General features: G+C 38.0%; 3 protein-coding genes across 5 annotated transcripts in view; 1 reads left to right on the top strand and 2 right to left on the bottom strand.

The window, feature by feature from the left end:
• Nucleotides 1-19,533, top strand: part of LOC131537677 (chymotrypsinogen B2-like) — a 22,383-nt gene continuing 2,850 nt past the window's right edge. Inside the window, exons 1-6 of one of the 3 annotated variants that reach the window (XM_058771267.1) lie at nucleotides 6,058-6,623; nucleotides 6,663-9,136; nucleotides 17,824-17,844; nucleotides 17,932-18,097; nucleotides 18,184-18,452; nucleotides 18,567-18,709. In XM_058771267.1, the coding sequence (XP_058627250.1) occupies nucleotides 8,953-9,136; nucleotides 17,824-17,844; nucleotides 17,932-18,097; nucleotides 18,184-18,452; nucleotides 18,567-18,709 (783 nt within the window). In that variant the 5' untranslated portion in view covers nucleotides 6,058-6,623; nucleotides 6,663-8,952. Of the gene's footprint in view, nucleotides 504-6,057; nucleotides 9,137-17,823; nucleotides 17,845-17,931; nucleotides 18,098-18,183; nucleotides 18,453-18,566; nucleotides 18,710-19,533 lie in introns of those variants that run through there. The other 2 variants (XM_058771269.1, XM_058771266.1) reach the window with 2 other exon arrangements.
• On the bottom strand, nucleotides 986-4,913 carry LOC131537679 (phospholipase A and acyltransferase 1-like). Its single transcript, XM_058771271.1, has 3 exons — nucleotides 4,502-4,913; nucleotides 2,597-2,826; nucleotides 986-2,459 (listed from the first exon to the last, which is right to left on the bottom strand). The coding sequence occupies exons 1-3, from the start codon at nucleotides 4,605-4,607 to the stop codon at nucleotides 2,364-2,366; spliced, it is 432 nt and encodes a 143-aa protein (XP_058627254.1). The 5' UTR covers nucleotides 4,608-4,913; the 3' UTR covers nucleotides 986-2,363.
• LOC131537678 (phospholipase A and acyltransferase 4-like) overlaps nucleotides 18,335-19,533 on the bottom strand; it is a 21,428-nt gene continuing 20,229 nt past the window's right edge. The window contains exon 6 of the mRNA XM_058771270.1: nucleotides 18,335-18,446. The gene's annotated coding sequence lies outside the window, so the exon portion shown is untranslated. The remainder of the gene's footprint in view (nucleotides 18,447-19,533) is intronic.

Here is a 19,533-nt window from a genome sequence, read left to right as displayed (position 1 = left end):
GGCCCTGTTGCCCAGCAGCATCCTTCCCTGGCACCACCGTTGGGGCGTGACGCTGGTGACCCCCAACAATTATTAAACATTTATTCATTTATAATTCGATACTAATATTATTATTTTTACTTGCCCTCTTCATTGTCCTTCACCCTTTCCCAGTTTTGATGATTTATGATGATGATGATGATCATTATTATTATTATTATCATCATTATCATTATCGTTAATATTATTATGGTTATTGTTGCTAATAACATTTGTTGTCTATATTATTATTATTATTATCATCTGTCTTTATTTTTATTTTTTTTTATTTTACACTACTTATATCTGTTATCAATCTATTATGATACTATTTCAGTTGTATACTTCCTTCCCCAACCCTAGACACAATGACAAACACGCATGCACGCACGCACACACACACACACACACACACACACACATGCTCACAGACATGAATGCAAATACAGGAGTTAATCAGAAGGGACTTGTAATGTTGGCCATCAGTATGTATGTTTGTTTGTCCTAGTGTTTCTACATTTTGGCACATGTAAATATTGTCACATTCTTTACTTGCAGAATAAAAAAAAAAAAAAAAAAAAAGAATTAAAGTGCAGTGCGTTGCATACCATACAGTGGGAGTATGCTGTAGGGTGTATTAGTTCTGACTGTTCATTAGCCTGATAGTCTGAGGGAAAAAGCTATCCCTCAGTCGGCTAGTGTGCGATCGGATTCTGCGGAGACGTCTTCCTGAGGGCAGCAGAGAGAGGTGTAGATGTAGAATGATCTGAGAATGCTGGGGCTCATTCCAAACTTCCTCAGCCGTCTCAGGAAGAAGAGGCGTAGATGTGTCTTCTTCAGCACTGCATCTGTGTGAGCGGACCATGTGAAATCCTCAGTGATGTGAACGCTGAGGAACTTACAGTTTTTGTTGCTCGCTTTGGTACTAATTTCACAAGTAAGGTGTACTTTTTCAAAACTCTTAGTACAAAAATCCAAACTGATCACACTTGTAACACAGCTTGTCATTCGTTCAAAACCTGATGTAATGCTTTTATTCAGTTGCACTTATTTTCAGTCCACATAATCTCTGTTTCAAACACAAGATTAGTGTAATATGTAATGACAACATTTGGTTTAATCACTGAAACACAACAGTATAATCTTCTTTCAGTTTAATACTTTTAACAGCCAGTTAATTTTATAGCAAACAATACAAGATACCAAGGCTGACCAAAGTGCTGTACAAAAACGAATAACGTATCGATTGTATAAAACATATCTATTTTTAACTTGCAGTTACCCTGTTTTGCTGACTAGCTATATTTAGGGCTTGTCGAATGTGTGCCCCAGCCTGTTTCATTTCAATTTTATTTTAACAACTCTGCAAGTACCCTGTGAAGATCTAGTACAAAACTAAATGGAATTAATTTGACAGGAAACTATATTTTTAATAATACAGGTTATTTTAACACAGTAAAATAGTGTTAATTTTTAGTAATGGTCATCATGTGTCATTTGAAAGGCTAATAATTTATGTTGGTGTTGTCTCCTCTTCTACTTTTTTCGTTACCTTTCCCACAAAGAATGTAAGACAAGGCAAGGCAAGTCTATTTATTTAGCACATTTCATACACAATGGTAATTCAAAGTGCTCTACATGAAAAGGAAACAAATACATAAGAATAAAAATGGAATGCATAAGAAATAAAATAACAATAAAAGCAGAGAATACCCCAATCTGGATGGAAGAATCAGAGAGTTTCTGTGCATTTAATAAAAGCTCTGAATGATTTACTTTTGCATTGAGATTGTTGTGTTTGGCTTTAGGCCAATGTGAAGGATTGCATTCCTTCTCTGTAAAAAAACAAAAAAACATGGACATTTGTATTGTTATCCCTTGATTTGTAAAAGAAAATAAAAAATAAATAAATAAATTATATATATATATATATATATATATATATATATATATAACAATGTGTAATGGTACATTTAGGTTTGGCAACGGGAAAGTAACTTGTTAATTCTGCTTCTGCGGTGGGATCTGGAGCGGAGCCATGGGGAGAGGTTCACGTCTCCCTGATGAGATGTGCACTGAGCCGGCGTGTAGGGAAGTAGCGAATTGGTTATTTAAAAGAAGTAAATTTTTAATTATCCCACTGGCTGCTTTAAAACTCCTCTCAAAGTGACATAAAAAAACCTGTTCTAAAAGTTACATGAATCTTGTTAAATTGAAGATATTTTTGTACAATCAAGACACATGGAGCCAAATCAACTTTAATATGATTGAAAAAAAAAAAACATTCACTACAAATCAAATAACATGTGAGTGCAGTGGAGGGGGAATGCAGATTGAAGAAATAATTAAAATTTCATATTGGACGAACCAAAGGCAGATGCACCGAAGTTATCTGCAATTTCGTTGTTAAAGTCTGATGCCGTATTGAGAACGCGATTTGCCTGCATAAAAGAGAAAAGACCAATATAAGGCAATTAGAAGCTGATGTGCAGGGTACCTTATTACACAGTATTGTGGTAATTTCAGGCCTGCATCATGTTTGTAATCAGAGTTATATAGAATACGATTTTAAATGTACCTGTAGTGATTGGGCTTTCCCGTAGCGAATAAATGTGGCTAGGTGCTCACAGTTGTTGTCGAGTATTCCGTATTTTCCGGCGCCATCACGCAAAACCTTCTCAACATTTGCTCTCATCTCTGCTTCAGATTTTGGTGTTTCCTCATGCCATTGATTTTTGACTGTGAAATTCTCCTTGAGCGGACCTTCCTTCACAGTGGCTCCTGCTTTACTGTTTGGTCCCTTTTCACCTGAAGGAAATATTTAACTATCAAAGCTGTTTTGAACTGTTTCCCCCATACCTAGATTGATCCAGTAAAAACCCAACTGGGTAATTGTATGTAAAAATAATAATGCGATATAAATAACAATTAAAAGTCACCTGACCATGTCTGGATAATAATCAAAATATACAAGAGACAAGCACATCCTGCACAGTATACTGTAAACAGTTAACTCGATACCAGAATGTTTAAGAACTATTACACAACAGACTATGAAACACATGTCTTATTGTTTAAATGCATATTAAATCCTTAATAAAATGCATGTTACTGTAATACACACTTCAGAATATGTACTCATGTTCAAAATATGTTGCTAGGTACTATTGTTTAATTCTTCATTATGTAGTTTTATACATTGCAGTGGTGCAGTGCAGTGCATTTACATTTTGTCGTGCCTATGACAATAGGAACGAGGACGTGGGTGATAGAAGTAGTGCTTTGAGACAGGAACGTTTAGGTGATAAAAGAAAAGAATACTGATCACCGTTGCAGTTAACCTTTTGAGCGGTACGGTCCCACATATGGGATTTAGAACTTTCGGTGAAGTCGCATAACTGCCAAATTTAAACTGCATTTTCGCGCGTTGACTGACGCTGAGATGCAGCTGCACTTGTCATATAATCGCATCTATGCGGTGTTTTTAACCACATAATGTTTATTTTATGCTTTAGACATTTAAATACACATAAGTACTAGTAAAACAATACATTTAGAGTTCGTAAAATACACTCAGATGTTTATGGAAGCAGCAATAACAATCCATTCAAATATAATTTTCAGACGTGTTTTATTAATATCAAATACACATAGTGTAAGTAACTATAATGTTCACTCTATTCTTCACCCATCTCACCCGCCACTTACTTGCATGTATTTCGCGAGAAATTGATGAATTTACGTGATGTAAATCTGACTGACAGGACTCTCTGAACTGCAGCGCGAACAAACATGGCGGCGCCCATATCACATTACAGATCACGATCAAGATCATTTAGAACTGTTTTTAAACGATAAAACACACTCATTTGCACATATTTGTGAATCGGAATATCAGATAGTTGATTATATGGTAATCAAGTTTATGAATATTTTGAATAAAAAAGGAAAAAGGAAATAAAAGCGATCCATCTGTCATACAGTGTTATTGTGGCCGCGGTGTGTCACGTGACAATCATGACGCGTCGCCATGGAAACATTAAGGGGAAACGTTCTAAAATAACGGTCGCCTAAAAAAAACTCACTCTGGGGGGACCGCTGGAATATTTTAAACTCACCACTGAAAAGGTTAAAATAACAAGTTGATGTTCGATAATTAACATTAGTTTCATATTCACATTGCATCGCGCATACAAACCATGAATACAATTATGCATGCGATTCACATGTAAAACAATGCTTTTGAAAGCTCTATAGTGGCTGAACCCACTATACCCTCCCCATTCTAGGTCTGTCAAATATCAACTATACCTGTGGTTTTTAATCCTTTACTGCATAAAGCAGTAGCTGAAACATAGATGTATCAGTGTATCAGTGTTCTTGTAAAGTTTTTAAAAAGTATTTAAGAAGCACTTTTAGGAAGACAAAAGCTAGTCAGAGATAGGAAACCATGATTTGAAGTTTCTACATAGAATCACTGTACCTGTAAACTCGACAACCGTATTTTCTCCCTTTTCATTCTTCCCAGTGTACACCGCCCAGTGTGTGTACCCAATGCGAGCGTATGAAAGGAGGTCTCCAAAATTCATGGCTTAAAAAAAAAAACATTTGGCAAATATATAGTACTGAACAAAATCCTATCAACTTGTACTTCCATGTAGGATGAACTCAATAGCAGGTTTATTCCAAACTGAAAATAAAGTCTTACATTACCATAGTTTTCACTGTGCTTGTATAGCATAGGAAAAACATAACATACCTTAGTTTCAAGTTTGAAAACTGAAGACAGTGATCAACTGACAGGACACTACGGGAGAATTCCTCTGCTGCAACTTCTACAATGGCATTGGAGTTCAACTAGTCCCGCTGCTCTTATACATACTCATACATATTCATTAGCCCTGCTGGAAAAACCAGCATAGACCAGCATAATTCCCATGCTGGTTTATGCTGGTCTATGCTGGTATATGCTGGTTTGGTGCTGGTCAACCAGCATGGTCTTGCTGGTGATGCTGGTCTACTGGTCTTGCTGGTGATGCTGGTCTACTGGTCTTGCTGGTGATGCTGGTCAACCAGCATGGTCTTGCTGGTGATGCTGGTCTACTGGTCTTGCTGGTGATGCTGGTCAGCCAGCATGGTCTTGCTGGTGATGCTGGTCTACCAGCCTGGTCTTGCTGGTGATGCTGGTCTACTGGTCTTGCTGGTGATGCTGGTCAACCAGCATGGTCTTGCTGGTGATGCTGGTCAACCAGCATGGTCTTGCTGGTGATGCTGGTCAACCAGCATGGTCTTGCTGGTGATGCTGGTCTACTGGTCTTGCTGGTGATGCTGGTCAACCAGCATGGTCTTGCTGGTGATGCTGGTCTACTGGTCTTGCTGGTGATGCTGGTCAGCCAGCATGGTCTTGCTGGTGATGCTGGTCTACCAGCCTGGTCTTGCTGGTGATGCTGGTCTACTGGTCTTGCTGGTGATGCTGGTCTACCAGCCTGGTCTTGCTGGTGATGCTGGTCTACCAGCCTGGTCTTGCTGGTGATGCTGGTCACCAGCATCCCAGGTAGCCAGCGGAATCAGGCCGAATGCGGCTGAGTGTCGGCTCACTCGGCTGTGTGCTGGCAGCGGCTTGCCAGAATTGAGCCAGGTCCGGCCTGGCCCAGTAATGGTTGCCAGATTTGGCTTGGTTTTGGATCTGTGGATCTGGCCCGATTCTGGTTGAGAAACGGCACATTTAGCCACATTCAGCCCGACTGTGGGCCAGAAGTCTCAGTCTTAAAATGTCAAAAATTCAGGTTTTACTCCTTATTTGCTCCTTATCTGAATATTTGGTCCCCACAATTAAAACTTAAAAAAATTAAACCTGTACACACACAATCAATCAATTAGGCTGAATTATAAAATTACAAAAATATATACTTTTAAACAAAATACTTTAGAGTTGTAAACCTTTTGCCTGTCAAAGGTAATGATTTAAATGTAGCCTACATCTTAGATTATTAAAAAATATATATATATATCATTCAATAGATATAAGGGTACGAGGAAGTGCCTTCCCATTTTCCCAAAGACTTGTTTGCATCAAACATAATTGGCTGTGGTTATTATAATGAGCTGCTCCTTTGCTTGGCTGTGGTTCAGTAGTCAAGTCAAGTCAAGTCACCTTCATTTATGTAGAGCTTTTACAATACAGATTGTTTCAAAGCAGCTTTACAGTGAAAATAGGAAAGTCAAAGGACAGATATTGTTTTGGCCTCTACAGCAACAAAAAGTTATTATCCAGCTAAAGTTAGTTTTTTTTTTTTTAGTTTTTTTCATTTCTGTTGTAAAAATCATTAGTTATTAACTTTAGGGGCCGCTTACACGACATTATAACTGAAAACAGAAACCCTTTAATGCGTTTTGGCCGTTCATTTGCACGACAACGGTGTTTGGAGACTTGAGAAGGGAAATTTTGAGATAAAGTTATCTCCGCTGTTGAGGCAATTTTAGCTAACTCTCGCCACCATAAGAGACAAACTCACTCTTAGTCTTTAAAAAGGTTTTATTCTTTGCAAAGAAGGTAAACAGTCATACAGACACACAGGTTTCTGCAGAGTGCGACAAACGGGGAGGTGCTCCTCCACCTTCTATCCACACTCGAGGCACTCAAGGTTACAAGATCACAAAAACTCTCCGCAGCTGTGTTTTTCCATACATGATGAGGAAGTAAATAACATTCTACTATATCATGAGTTTGAAGCCCATTTCTCCTTATATTTAGGCCTTAGATCACCCTTCAAGTCACAAACATACATCTCCCCCGTCCTCAGCTCGTCTGGCTCTTAGCCCAATATCGCCCTATGGATTTTCTTGTCACCCATACGTCTTAGGCTAAAAGCCCCAGACCCATTTCCTTCCTCACAGCCATAACAAAGAATAGGTTTTGCACTACATTTTCACGTAAACATATGAAAGTCAGCATAAAATGGCTGCTAATCTCGCTTATTAACTAACATTAACAAAGATTCATAAATACTATAATAAATGTGTTGATCATTGTTCGTTCATGTTAGTTAATACATTAACTAATGTTAATAAATGACACCTTATTGTAAAGTGTTACCATTATTATTATATTTTTTTGTGTTATTTGAGGTCTGGAAACACTCTTTTTTCGTTATTTGGACCAGTTGTCAGCAAATAAATGCTAAAAATGATCCTCCTTGTTTTCACCTTGATTTGACAAGAGTGTGTAATTTCCCTAATATAATGACTCACTGGAAACTGCAGAAAGTCGTCTGGTTTTACCTGTTGTGTGACTGAGGAAACCAGGGATCGTCCACTTCATGTGAAAATTCCTCCCAGTCTAATATTCTTGTGAAAGGGACATAATGTAGTCATTTTCAGTTATGTACCTCCAGGCCTGAAATGCTGTTAACAGACAAATCTTAAAAGATCATTGACTGTTCTGCTATTGGAAGTATTAATAGTGTTTACTGTACATCTCACACTGTGGCCATATACAGGTGCCTATGTAAGTAGGTTAGAATAATGAAATCACATGCAGATCTTTTCTCTGATAAGACCATCAATTTCATAAGCAGTGCAATACAACATCAGTGCATAGCATGATGTTTAAAGATAGATATCATATTAGTCAGTGTTCTTTTATCACAAAATCAAAATTAAGCGAACAAGTGAATTTTAAACAGTTTCACTACTTCAAGCATTTAGCGGATGTTGCTATTCATTAAACTATTTTTTTAATAAAAAATAAACAAAAACAGACCGTACTAAATCTTAGATTCATAGACAATTAAAGAAAAAAAAAACATAAACAAACATAGCAAGAAAAATACCAGTTTCTAGAAATGTAACATTCACAGACATTTTTTAAAATATATTTAATCCACAATTCATTTCCGTATACTGGCGCTAAACATGTAGAAGGATGGGGGATTAAATGTGCATGCCTTGTGTGTATTTCATGATGCAGGTGTGAATTAAATTATGAAGAATGATGGATTGGAGATTTATTTTTATTATTTTTATTTTAAAAAGTTGTGGGGACAAAATCAACTTTAGTAAAAGGTGGTGATGACATGTCCCACCCACATCCACAAAAGTCACCTATGAAAAGCTCAGGAAGCTTTTTTTTCTGAAAAAAAATATGAGTCAGAGATGAACGTAGTGGTGGGGTGGAGACAGGGAACTCTTGATAAATGCAGTTGTACTTGCTTTCTGACAGTGGAGAAACAGCAGTCAGATCACAGAGCAGAACAAAAGAATGAAGTTCAACAGTGCTTTGAGTGCTGCTGGAGTCACACTTCTCTACATAGCCGGTAATATCTTACAAAAAGCCTACAACATGACAATATTAAAAGTACATTTAATAATGTTTGTTTCAACTGTTTATTAACTGACAAGCCATTTAATTATTAAGAACCTTTGTAAACACCCTTGACAACTAATGTAAAAACCTTTGGATCTAACAATATTTGCCTTAAACTTTTTGTCTGACCTAAGATGAACCAAAAAAAAAAAAAAAAAAACTTTGGATCTAAAGACCATGGACAAATACTTTAAAGGTGCCATAGAATGCATTGATGCAGTATTTTAAATTGTTCTCTGATATCTACATAGAAGGTATGTGGCTTAGGTAAGGGCAAAAATTCTCCAGAAACAGTTTTACATGTGCATTTACAACCCTAGGATTTCTCCCTAGAATGAAACTGTCTGTTATTGGCTTATTTTGGAAGACTCATGAATAATAATGAGCTCTGCTCTGATTGGCTGTTTCACAGTGCGGCTCATTTCAGTAGCTCACAGGATGCAAACACAGGGAGGAAAATATATTTCAATACTTTCTCTCGCAGTTATATCGTTGGGTAATTATACTGTTATAAAATGCGGGCATCAGGGAGCCGCTATTAATATGTGGGTCACTGAAACTGCTTTCAAATGCACGATGGACTTTTACTTTCACCTTTGCTTTTGAGATTCGCGATCGCACGAACTCTGTTTATACTATGGAGTGGCAGTACTTACCACACATTTTACAAGATCAGATGCTTGTCAGTGGTGCTCAGGATCTGTAAATCTTTCGCCATCATCCTCAGTCATCTCTCCTTACTCTGTTTATGTGGTAAGTGAAATCTTATGTACTGTAACAGGCTACAGCTAGCAAGAAGCTAACCATGTCTCACTGTATGTAATTTCCATGTACAGAACTCTTATTATTCAACTATGCCAAGGTAAATACAGTTGTCCATGTAAATACAGTCATCTGTTATCGATTGCTTCAGTCTGTTCCTGTTTGTTGTGCTGCTGAGAGGTTTGCGATTGTAGCTCCATATAGCTTCGCTTTTTATTGAATCTCTACCTTACATTCACTCCCTGTTGTCTAAAGTGATAATATATAACTTAATTCCCACCATATTTCTGGTGTTATCTTTCAGACTAATCTAACTAATTTGATCATTCGCTTTTAAAACTGCTCTTGTCACTTGCGGTTCCATTTGCGTTTCTATTCACTCCTATTATTGTTTTCTTTTTCTCTCGCTCCATTTTCATTTCTCTCTCGCTCCGTTTTTCACGAGTTCATCAAACAACAGTGGTAAGTGGTAAGTTAAGTTGGTATCATTCATCAATCACGGTGAGTAATGGCTTCGTCTCCTGCTATTGTTGTTTGCACTGTTTGCCACATGTATAGTTTATCTGTCTCTGTCAGCAGCGAGGGATTCACATGTGATAAATGCAGGGAAATAGTTAGGCTAACAGAGAAGTTTAGTATCCAAACTTTAGTTGAGGACAGTAAGAATGTGAGGGCTGTAGATACTGCTTTGGATGCGACTAGCTCAGGGAGTCCTGTACATTGTTTGGTTTCGGTTGAGCCCGTGCAGCAGGGCAACTGGGTGACAGTGAGGCGGCCTAGTTGCGGGTCAAAACACCACTCTTCTGTTCCCGATCAAAACATCAAACAGGTTCTCCCCACTCGGTGACGCACCCACTGAGAAACCTGATGAAAGTGCTCTAGTTATTGGCGATTCTATTGTACGGAACGTGAAAATAGAGACACCAGCCACCATAGTCCATTGTTTACCAGGAGCCAGAGCGCCTGACATCTTGGCAAATTTAAAAGTGCTGACTAATGCTAAACGTAAATTCAGTAAGATTGTTATCCACGTCGGCGCAAATGATGTTCGACTTCGCCAGTCGGAGATCACCAAAAATAATGTTAAAGAGGTGTGTGAACTTGCAAGTACGATGTCAGACACTGTAATATGCTCTGGTCCGCTCCCTGCTTACCGGGGTGATGAGATTCATAGCAGACTGTCGTCACTTAATGGCTGGATGTCTAAGTGGTGCCCGCAAAATAACATAGGCTTTATAGACAATTGGAAGAATTTTTGGGGCAGACCTGACCTGTTGAAAAGAGATGGTGTTCATCCCTCCTGGGGTGGTGCCGCTCTTCTCTCTAGAAATATGGCACATAGTCTTAGAGTTCGTATTTGACTAACTGGAGCCCAGGTCAGGAAGCAGACAGACTGGCTAAACCGACCGTCTGCTAGCCGCCTCACGTCACAGAAGTCAGTTAACTCTCAGCACATAGAAACTTTTTCACCTAGATATCACTCTATAGAGACTGTGTCTGTTCCCCGAACTAGAAAATACAGAAAACATCCAAACCAAAGTAATAGTAACAATTTAATTGATGTTCAACAAATAAAAAACATATATAATACAGATAAACACATGATAACACTTGGCTTATTGAATATTAGATCCCTTTCTACAAAAGCACTTTTTGTAAATGATATGTTCACTGACCATAAACTAGATGTGCTTTGTTTGACAGAAACCTGGCTAAAACCAGATGATTACATTATTTTAAACGAGTCTACACCCCAAGATTGCTGTTACAAACATGAACCGCATCCAAAAGGTAAAGGGGGAGGTGTTGCTACAATTTATAGAAATATTTTCAGTATCTCTCAGAGGTCGGGTTTCAAGTATAATTTGTAGTAATGGTGCTTCATATAACGTTATCCAAAGAAACAAGTGTTAATGATAAATCCCCTGTGATGTTTGTACTGGCTACTGTATACAGGCCACCAGGGCACCATACAGACTTTATTAAAGAATTTGTTGATTTTCTATCGGAGTTAGTCCTGACTGCAGATAAAGTCCTAATCGTTGGTGATTTTAATATCCATGTTGATAATGAAAGAGATTCGTTGGGATCAGCATTTATAGACATTCTAAACTCTATTGGTGTTAAACAACACGTGTCAGGACCTACTCATTGTCGAAATCATACTCTAGATTTAATACTGTCACATGGAATTGATGTCAGTGGCGTTGAAATTTTGCAGCAGAGCGATGATATCTCAGATCATTATCTAGTCTCCTGTATATTCCATATAGCTAAAGCTGTAAAGCCAACTCCTTGTTACAAATATGGTAGAACCATCACTTCTACCACAAAAGACTGCTTTATAAATAATCTTCCTGACTTATCTCAGTTCCTCAGTATATCCAATAGCTCAGAACAACTTGATGATGTAACAGGAACTATGGACTCTCTCTTTTCTAGCACTTTAGATGCGGTTGCTCCTTTACGCTTAAGGAAGATTAAGGATAAGAGTCCAACACCGTGGTATAATGAGCACACTCGCGCCCTAAAGAGAGCAGCCCGGAAAATGGAGCGCAGCTGGAGGAAAACAAAACTAGAGGTATTTTGTATAGCTTGGCGGGAAAGTACCCTATCTTACAGAAAAGCATTAAAAACTGCTAGATCTGATTACTTTTCGTCTCTTCTAGAAGAAAACAAACATAACCCCCGGTATTTATTCAATACAGTGACTAAATTAACGAAAAATAAAGCATCAACAGGTGTTGGCATTTCCCAAGAGCATAGCAGTAATGACTTTATGAACTACTTCACTTCCAAGATCGATACTATCAGAGATAAAATTGTATCCTTGCAGCCGTCAGCTACAGTATCGCATCAGATAGCGCACTATAGATCCCCTGAGGAACAATTTCATTCATTCTCTACTGTAGGAGAGGAAGAATTGTATAAACTTGTTAAATCATCCAAACCAACAACATGTATGTTAGACCCGATTCAATCTAAACTACTAAAAGAGCTGCTTCCAGAAGTCATAGATCCTCTTTTGGCTATTATTAATTCATCATTGTCATTAGGTTATGTTCCCAAAACCTTCAAATTGGCTGTTATTAAGCCTCTCATTTAAAAACCATAACTTGACCCCAAAGATCTAGTTAATTACAGACCGATCTCAAATCTCCCTTTTCTGTCAAAGATACTAGAAAAGGTAGTATCCTCACAATTATATTCCTTCCTAGAGAAAAATGATATCTGTGAGGAATTCCAGTCAGGATTTAGATCGTATCATAGTACTGAGACTGCTCTCATTAGAGTTACAAATGACCTGCTTCTATCATCTGATTGTGGTTGTATCTCTTTATTAGTTCTACTGGATCTTAGCGCTGCATTCGACACTATCGACCACAACATTCTTTTGAATAGACTTGAAAACTTTGTTGGCATTAGTGGAAGTGCCTTAGCATGGTTCAAATCGTACTTATCTGACCGCCATCAGTTTGTAGCAGTGAATGAAGAGGTATCATATCAATCACAAGTGCAGTATGGAGTACCTCAAGGCTCAGTACTAGGGCAGTTACTTTTCACGCTTTATATGTTACCCTTGGGAGATATTATCAGGAGACATGGTGTTAGCTTTCACTGTTATGCTGATGATACTCAGCTCTATATTTCTTTCGCGGCCCGGTGAAAACACTCCAAATTGAGAAACTAACAGAATGCATAGTCGATATAAAAAACTGGATGACGAGTAATTTTTTACTGCTAAATTCTGAAAAAACAGAGGTATTAATTATCGGACCTAAAAACCCCACATGTAATAACCTAGAACATTATCTAACACTTGATGGCTGCTCTGTCAATTCTTTTTCATCAGTCAGGAACCTAGGTGTGCTGTTTGATAGCAATCTTTGATTTGAAAGCCATGTTTCTAGCATCTGTAAAACTGCGTTTTTCCATCTCAAAAACATCTAAATTGCGACTAGTGTTGCTTTCGTCAATGAAAATTATGACTATCGTCGTCAACGAACCTTTATCACGTGACGAAAACGAGATGAGACGCAACGTAAATGCTGGTCATGTGACGACTATAATTAAATGTATAATGCAATATTGTTGACGAATAAAAACGAGACAAAATGTGGTTTACAAAATAAAAATTATGTTAAAATGTCTCTTCATTTTCGTTGACCAAAACGAGACGAAACGAAATGTTATAACGTTTGGTTGGTAAAATAAATGTTGTAAATTCAAATCAGAGCATCTTCCAGAGTGTCTGGAATGGATGTATTCTTGAGTCTAAGGTAACAATAATATAATAAGATAACCTTGTTTGAAATGGGTTTGGCTAAAAGAAAATTTTGGTTTCGTCTATACTACTAGGTGCTTATACTATATTGACTGGGTTAAATAGAATTGCATTACTAAAAAGAGACTAAATGTCATCAGTTTTTCGTCGACTAAAACAAATAGAAATATAGAAATGTAGCCTATTTGACTATACTGGACTGTTTTATTGCCTAAAACACAACTGAATACAGTTAATTTGTACGTAATTGTAATTGAGAATTTGAAGTTGTGAATTAGATCAGGTAATTGAGTGAATATGAGGATTTTTCTATTATTTTTGTATTACCTCCAGGTATTTTAATAAAAGGGCTCACTATAGGTTAATTGCTCAGTCAGTTTGGTTGTGGGTCTCAACACCCCAAAAGCTTGTTCTCCATCATTGCATAGGCCTACTCATGGATGAGACATGCAGATAGTTCAAAGTTTAGTCAACCTCCACTGAATTTTATATAATCAATGAACTCTGAAAAAGCAAACAGTCAATGTTTAACACTATTAGTTGACAAAACGACTTAATTGCAACAGTTTTGTCAAACCTAAATCGAGGTTTTCCATTTCCCATCATCCATTGCACTGATGACACATACTCGCACATACACAGCTGAATGCTCTGATCACACAGCTATCACCAATCACACGCTCACCTAAGAGCTATTACATACTCTACATAAAACTAGTGGTGGGCGGAGCGAGGCTTCGTGAAACACTGAAGCTGTCGAAGCAAATGTGTCGAGGCTTCGAAACATTTCGACACCCGTCTCTACGGTGACACCTAGTGGTCATTTTCAGGTATTGCTCTGAAACAGCGTCGACAAAGAAACAGTTCAGCGAATTGACGATTTATAACGTATGTTGTGTTAATTGGTCCACCAAGTGATTTGGGGGAGTGGTTAGTGTGCTCGACTGGAATGCTGTCACCTTGGGTTCGAATCCTGGGTGATGCAGTCATCTTGACAAAATTATAAAAAAAACAATTAAAATGTGTGTTTTTATTGTTCTGTTCTTGTAATGTGTTGAAACAATGTCTGACGTCTGAATGAACTCTTTATGAATAAGTAAGTGTTATTTTGGTAATGAAAAATATACAATAAAGTACATCAAGCCACTTTTTTTACATATAAAGATTTTTATTTAAAAATATTAATTGTTCTGCTGTTGATGGACTTAGCCTACTTCTTTTTTTTACATATAATTTCTCCAGCCTTTGAAAAAAAAAATCCTCTCACAAGGGACACTTGTCGCTGGCATGCACAGATACTTTTTAGCTAGAATGTACAGATTAGGAAAAATGACTGCTCTCTCCTTCCAGTACTTTAGGGGATCTTCCATTCTGGGCAGAAATGCATCTGTGAGGTACTTTTTTACTTCCACTGTGGCATCAGCTGTAGCACTGTGTGTTGTGTGGGATTCACGTACACGATTATCAAAAAGTTCCCACAAACAGTCCTGGCTTTCTGCTGCTGTTGTTGATGATGATGATGGACCTGATGCTGACCATTGTGGCTCTGATTGAAAAAGTGAAAATAGCAATTACTTACAAAGCCTAAACTCATGTCATATATGAAGTTACATAATTATACAGATGATATAACTCCATAAAATTAGATGAAGATTGAAAGTGCTCACCATGAGTTGGTGGGTTTGAACGCATCAACGAAGCACACTCCAGTGTGAGGTGCTTTTCAGCCCCCTGGCCTTTGGCAGGATTTCCAAAAGCCACAATTTTGAATCTTGGGTCCAGCAGTGTAGCCAATGCCAAGGCTCTGAATGACTCGTACCTGCCACATCTGGCCTGCAGACCTTCTTCTATATAGATGGAAATAGTCCACAGCTATAAAGACTAATCTGTTGGTTCATTAGTTTGAAGCCTTCCTGAACAAAGAAGTGTGTGTACACACACACACACACACACATATATATATATATATATATATACACATACATATATATATATATATATATATATATATATATTTATTAATATAGAACTATATTGAATACAGTGGCTAAGTTTTTGAGGTGTTATTTTTAAATATTCTCAGTGAAGCTATTTTGAACATGATTGTTAATTGTGATTGGGATGTTAAATTGTAGGACTTAGGTTGACATAGGCCTAAGTCTATTTAAAAATATGGATTTTCTACACAGCGTCTCAACACTTTGTGATCTGAATTAGATTTCATACAATGCATACCTTGCTTAGATGGCCCAGCAGTGTCAATAGCAGGCCTAGGTACAGGGACAATGTTACCATCCTCTGCACCCCCCAAAAGGGCAGGATGAGTGCTCCTCAGATGATGCATCATGGATGATGTATTATTACAGTAGGCTAGCTGCCTATCACAATACATACATCTCACTTTATTTTGTGTTTCCAAATAGAAATGCTCCCACACCACAGATGGACGGCATCTCTTGCGTGGAGCTTCCATTATTATGTAATCTATCAATATGAAATAATCTATGTATCAACTAGCCTATGATATCCTATCTCTAACTTATTTGAATGTATATGTATGCCTATATGAATGTATCAGTATATTTATCCTAATTATCTGTCAATGTCTATAGCCTATCTATCAATATCTTAATAATAACTTTTAATGTAGCCTAAATATAAATAACCAAATTACACTATAAATATCACTATATCGCAAAATCTCTCTCCTCTCACAAAAACCCACGAAGTGAAGATGCGTTAACTCCACTTTTATACTTTGTGGGAGTTAGGTTGAGACAGATGTGCGATTGTGTGATTTGTTACCGACCCTGTCAATCAAACGCAGATTCGGCAGGTATGCCACGTCTCGAAACACTTGTGACACGCCCCGATGCTTCGATCGCCTTAGTCACGTGACATGGGTGTTTCGATTCATGCTTTGGAGCAGTGTTTCGAAACATCTGCGCTTCGGGATCTCGACACCGTGTCGCAACGTCAGTTTTGCGTCAGCCATCCCTACATAAAACACCCTCAAATCCTGATCTAGTTGCCGAGTATTGATCTGCGTTTAGCACTCCTCAAGCGCTAGCTGCCTTACCGAGCCATTCCGTGTTTCTGTTTAAACTCCAGTATTGTTCTGCATTTATCACTCACCTAGTGATAGCTGCTTTACTGAGTCTAGTCTCCATTTCATGTTAGTCTTGTCATCTTGTGTTGCCTTGTTTTCCTGTTCCCTGACTCCTGCCTGTGTATATTGGAATATTGTATATTGGAAGTGAATCCAAATTGCCAATGATGTCCACGTTTCGTGTGATTGGCTGTTTGCTGCACACGTCACACTTTCAATCACAAACTCTGGTTTCTAACTTTGAGTTGTCAGGTAATGTTTGTATCGAGCTTCGTGAGCCCGCTGAACCTGATCTAAACCAGGTTGGCTTTATCGGGTTTTGTCAACTGAAAACTTACTCTGCAACTCTGAGTTTGTTCATCTCGCTTCGTGCTACAGGCCACAGAACACAGAAACACATTAAAGAAAAATATACGTCACAGGACGTAACACTATACACAACACAACACAACACACAAAACTACATATTTTGCATGCTTGACAGGACGTTACAACAACAATTATTGGTAACACTTTATTTTTACAGTCCACTTTAGACATTCTTCTAACAGTAAGTAACTTTGCAACTTCATGTCAACTAGCAATCATTAGAGTATTAATAGACTGTCTGTTTAATATCTTCTAACACCTTATTTTGATGGGTCCACAACATACTGACTATGAGAAACTTTGCAAGTATATGTCGATAACTTTATTTATGATGCACTTTCAGCTTTACAACTTTGCAGACATTTTACATTTACACACAGCTACATTACATACTGCATGAAAGGTGATTTTCTAAATTCCATAATAGGAACACTTTAATTGATGTATTTTGATGGATGAGTTTAATTCATGTAAATTCCAGGATGCCAAGAATAAGGATGCAGGTGAGTGACTTTGAAGAAGCTAAAAGAGTGTTTTAATTTGTTTAATATTTTGGTCTCAAGACAGGCACATAATTATTTTATATTAAGTAACTCTCACTAAATGTTTATAACTATTTTAAAACTAAAATGTAAACTATAGCAACCCAGAAGTATCAAATTCACAAAGATAATGCATGTGAAACTGAACTGATTAGTTACTTTATTCATGTCATGAATTTGAAATCAATTAACGGGTATTTTGGCTAAAATCCAGAAACAACATTATTCAGGTGAACAATTTGATCTTGTTTTCACACAAATGTGCACCAGCGCTGATGTAACAGGTAAAAAAGTGATTGTGAGCTACACAACCCAGTTTATCAGCTCTGTCCAGATGATTGACTGCTTATTTTGTCTTTGTCTGTCCACACAGGTTCCCTCTGCCAGTTAGATGGTAAGTTGTAATAATGGCCATAAAACTGTCTGAATGTGAATCTTCTGTGAGGCACTTTAAGAAGGAAATTTTGCTTCCTCTCATCAGTATGTGGTCGAGTCCCTGTCAGAGGCAGGATTGTTGGAGGAGAGGATGCGATGGCAGGTGTTTGGCCGTGGCAGGTCAGCATTCATGTCATCGGCATTGGCCATGACTGTGGAGGGACTCTCATCACTAAAGACTGGGTTTTATCTGCAGCTCACTGCTTCCAGAGGTATGAAGTTTAAAGCTTAAATAAAGCTTAAGGTGCATTTGTAGATTGATAATAGTGGGATTAAAGCAGACTTTCTCTATTTACAGGAATGATGAGTCTGACACTGTGATGTACTTCGGTCGTCGGAGCCAATCCGGCTCAAACCTTAATGAGGCATCCAGGAGAGCGAGTCGAATCATCAACCATCCTAATTATGGCAGTCCTCCTTTTGACAACGACATAGCACTGGTCCAGCTCTCCTCCTCTGTGAATTTCTCTGATTACATTCGGCCGGTCTGTCTGGCTGCTGTTAACAGTACATTTGTTACAGGTACAGAGAGCTGGGTCACTGGATGGGGCAAGCTGCAACCTGGGGGTGAGTGAACATTCTTTTGATAATTAATCAAATACAAACAACACTGTAAACCTTAACAGTTTACCTAGAAATGTTTTTTTTAAAGCCATAAAATTGTCCTCTGATCTGTCACAGCCACCCAGTTTCCTGATGTACTGCAGGAGGTGATGATACCAGTTGTGAGTGACAGTGACTGTAATAAGAATTATGGAGGAGGATTCACGAAGAATATGATGTGTGCTGGATTGTTAAATGAGGGAGGAAAAGGTGCATGTCAGGTAAGACATCAGTCATTCATTTTAAACCTTTTTAATTATATCAATTTACCAAAACACTAATCACCAGTTTTGTCACCTGCAAACTTCACACTGCCAACCCAGTTGCTTAATTAAGCCCCGACTTTACTCCACCAATCATGAACTCCTATAACATCTGCTGTCATCTTGTGCAGATGACGTCTTTTGGACTCTGAGTAAGGAAGAGCCACAGTATCAAAGTCCCGCCCTAAACTCCCTCAGACCCAATCACACAATCATAACGCCACTAGGGATGGCTGACACGAAACTAAGGTTTCGACACGGTGTCGAGATCCCGAAGCGCAGATGTTTCGAAACACTGCTCCGAAGCGTGATTCGAAACACCCATGTCACGTGACTAAGGCGATTCGAAACACCCATGTCACGTGACTAAGGCGATCGAAGCATCAGGGCGTGTCACAAGTGTTTCGAGACTTGGCATACCTGCCGAATCTGCGTTTGATTGACAAGGTCGGTAACAAATCACACGATCGCACATCTGTCTCAACCTAACTCCCACGCATCTTCACTTCATGGGTTGGAGAAATTATATGTAAAAAAAAAGAAGTAGGCTAAGTCCATCAACAGCAGAACAATTAATATTTTTAAATAAAAATCTTTATATGTAAAAAAAAGTGGCTTGATGTACTTTATTGTATATTTTTCATTACCAAAATAACACTTACTTATTCACAAAGAGTTCATTCAGATGTCAGACTGATGTTTCAACACATTACACGAAAATAAAAACACATTTTAATTGTTTTTTATAATTTTGTCAAGATGACTGCGTCACCCAGGATTCG

This window comes from Onychostoma macrolepis, chromosome 03, assembly GCF_012432095.1.
Source record: "Onychostoma macrolepis isolate SWU-2019 chromosome 03, ASM1243209v1, whole genome shotgun sequence".
Lineage (NCBI taxonomy): Eukaryota > Metazoa > Chordata > Actinopteri > Cypriniformes > Cyprinidae > Onychostoma > Onychostoma macrolepis.
This window is presented reverse-complemented; position numbering and strand designations above follow the sequence as displayed.

Bases quoted from the DNA above. Each gene is read 5' to 3' on its own strand.
- LOC131537679 (XM_058771271.1), bottom strand. From the start codon at position 4,607: ATGAATTTTGGAGACCTCCTTTCATACGCTCGCATTGGGTACACACAC. The intron at 2,827-4,501 runs GTACAGTGATTC...TATTTCCTTCAG, and splicing joins TACGGTTGTCGAGTTTACAG to GTGAAAAGGGACCAAACAGT. The intron at 2,460-2,596 runs GTACATTTAAAA...TCTTTTATGCAG, and splicing joins GGAAAGCCCAATCACTACAG to GCAAATCGCGTTCTCAATAC.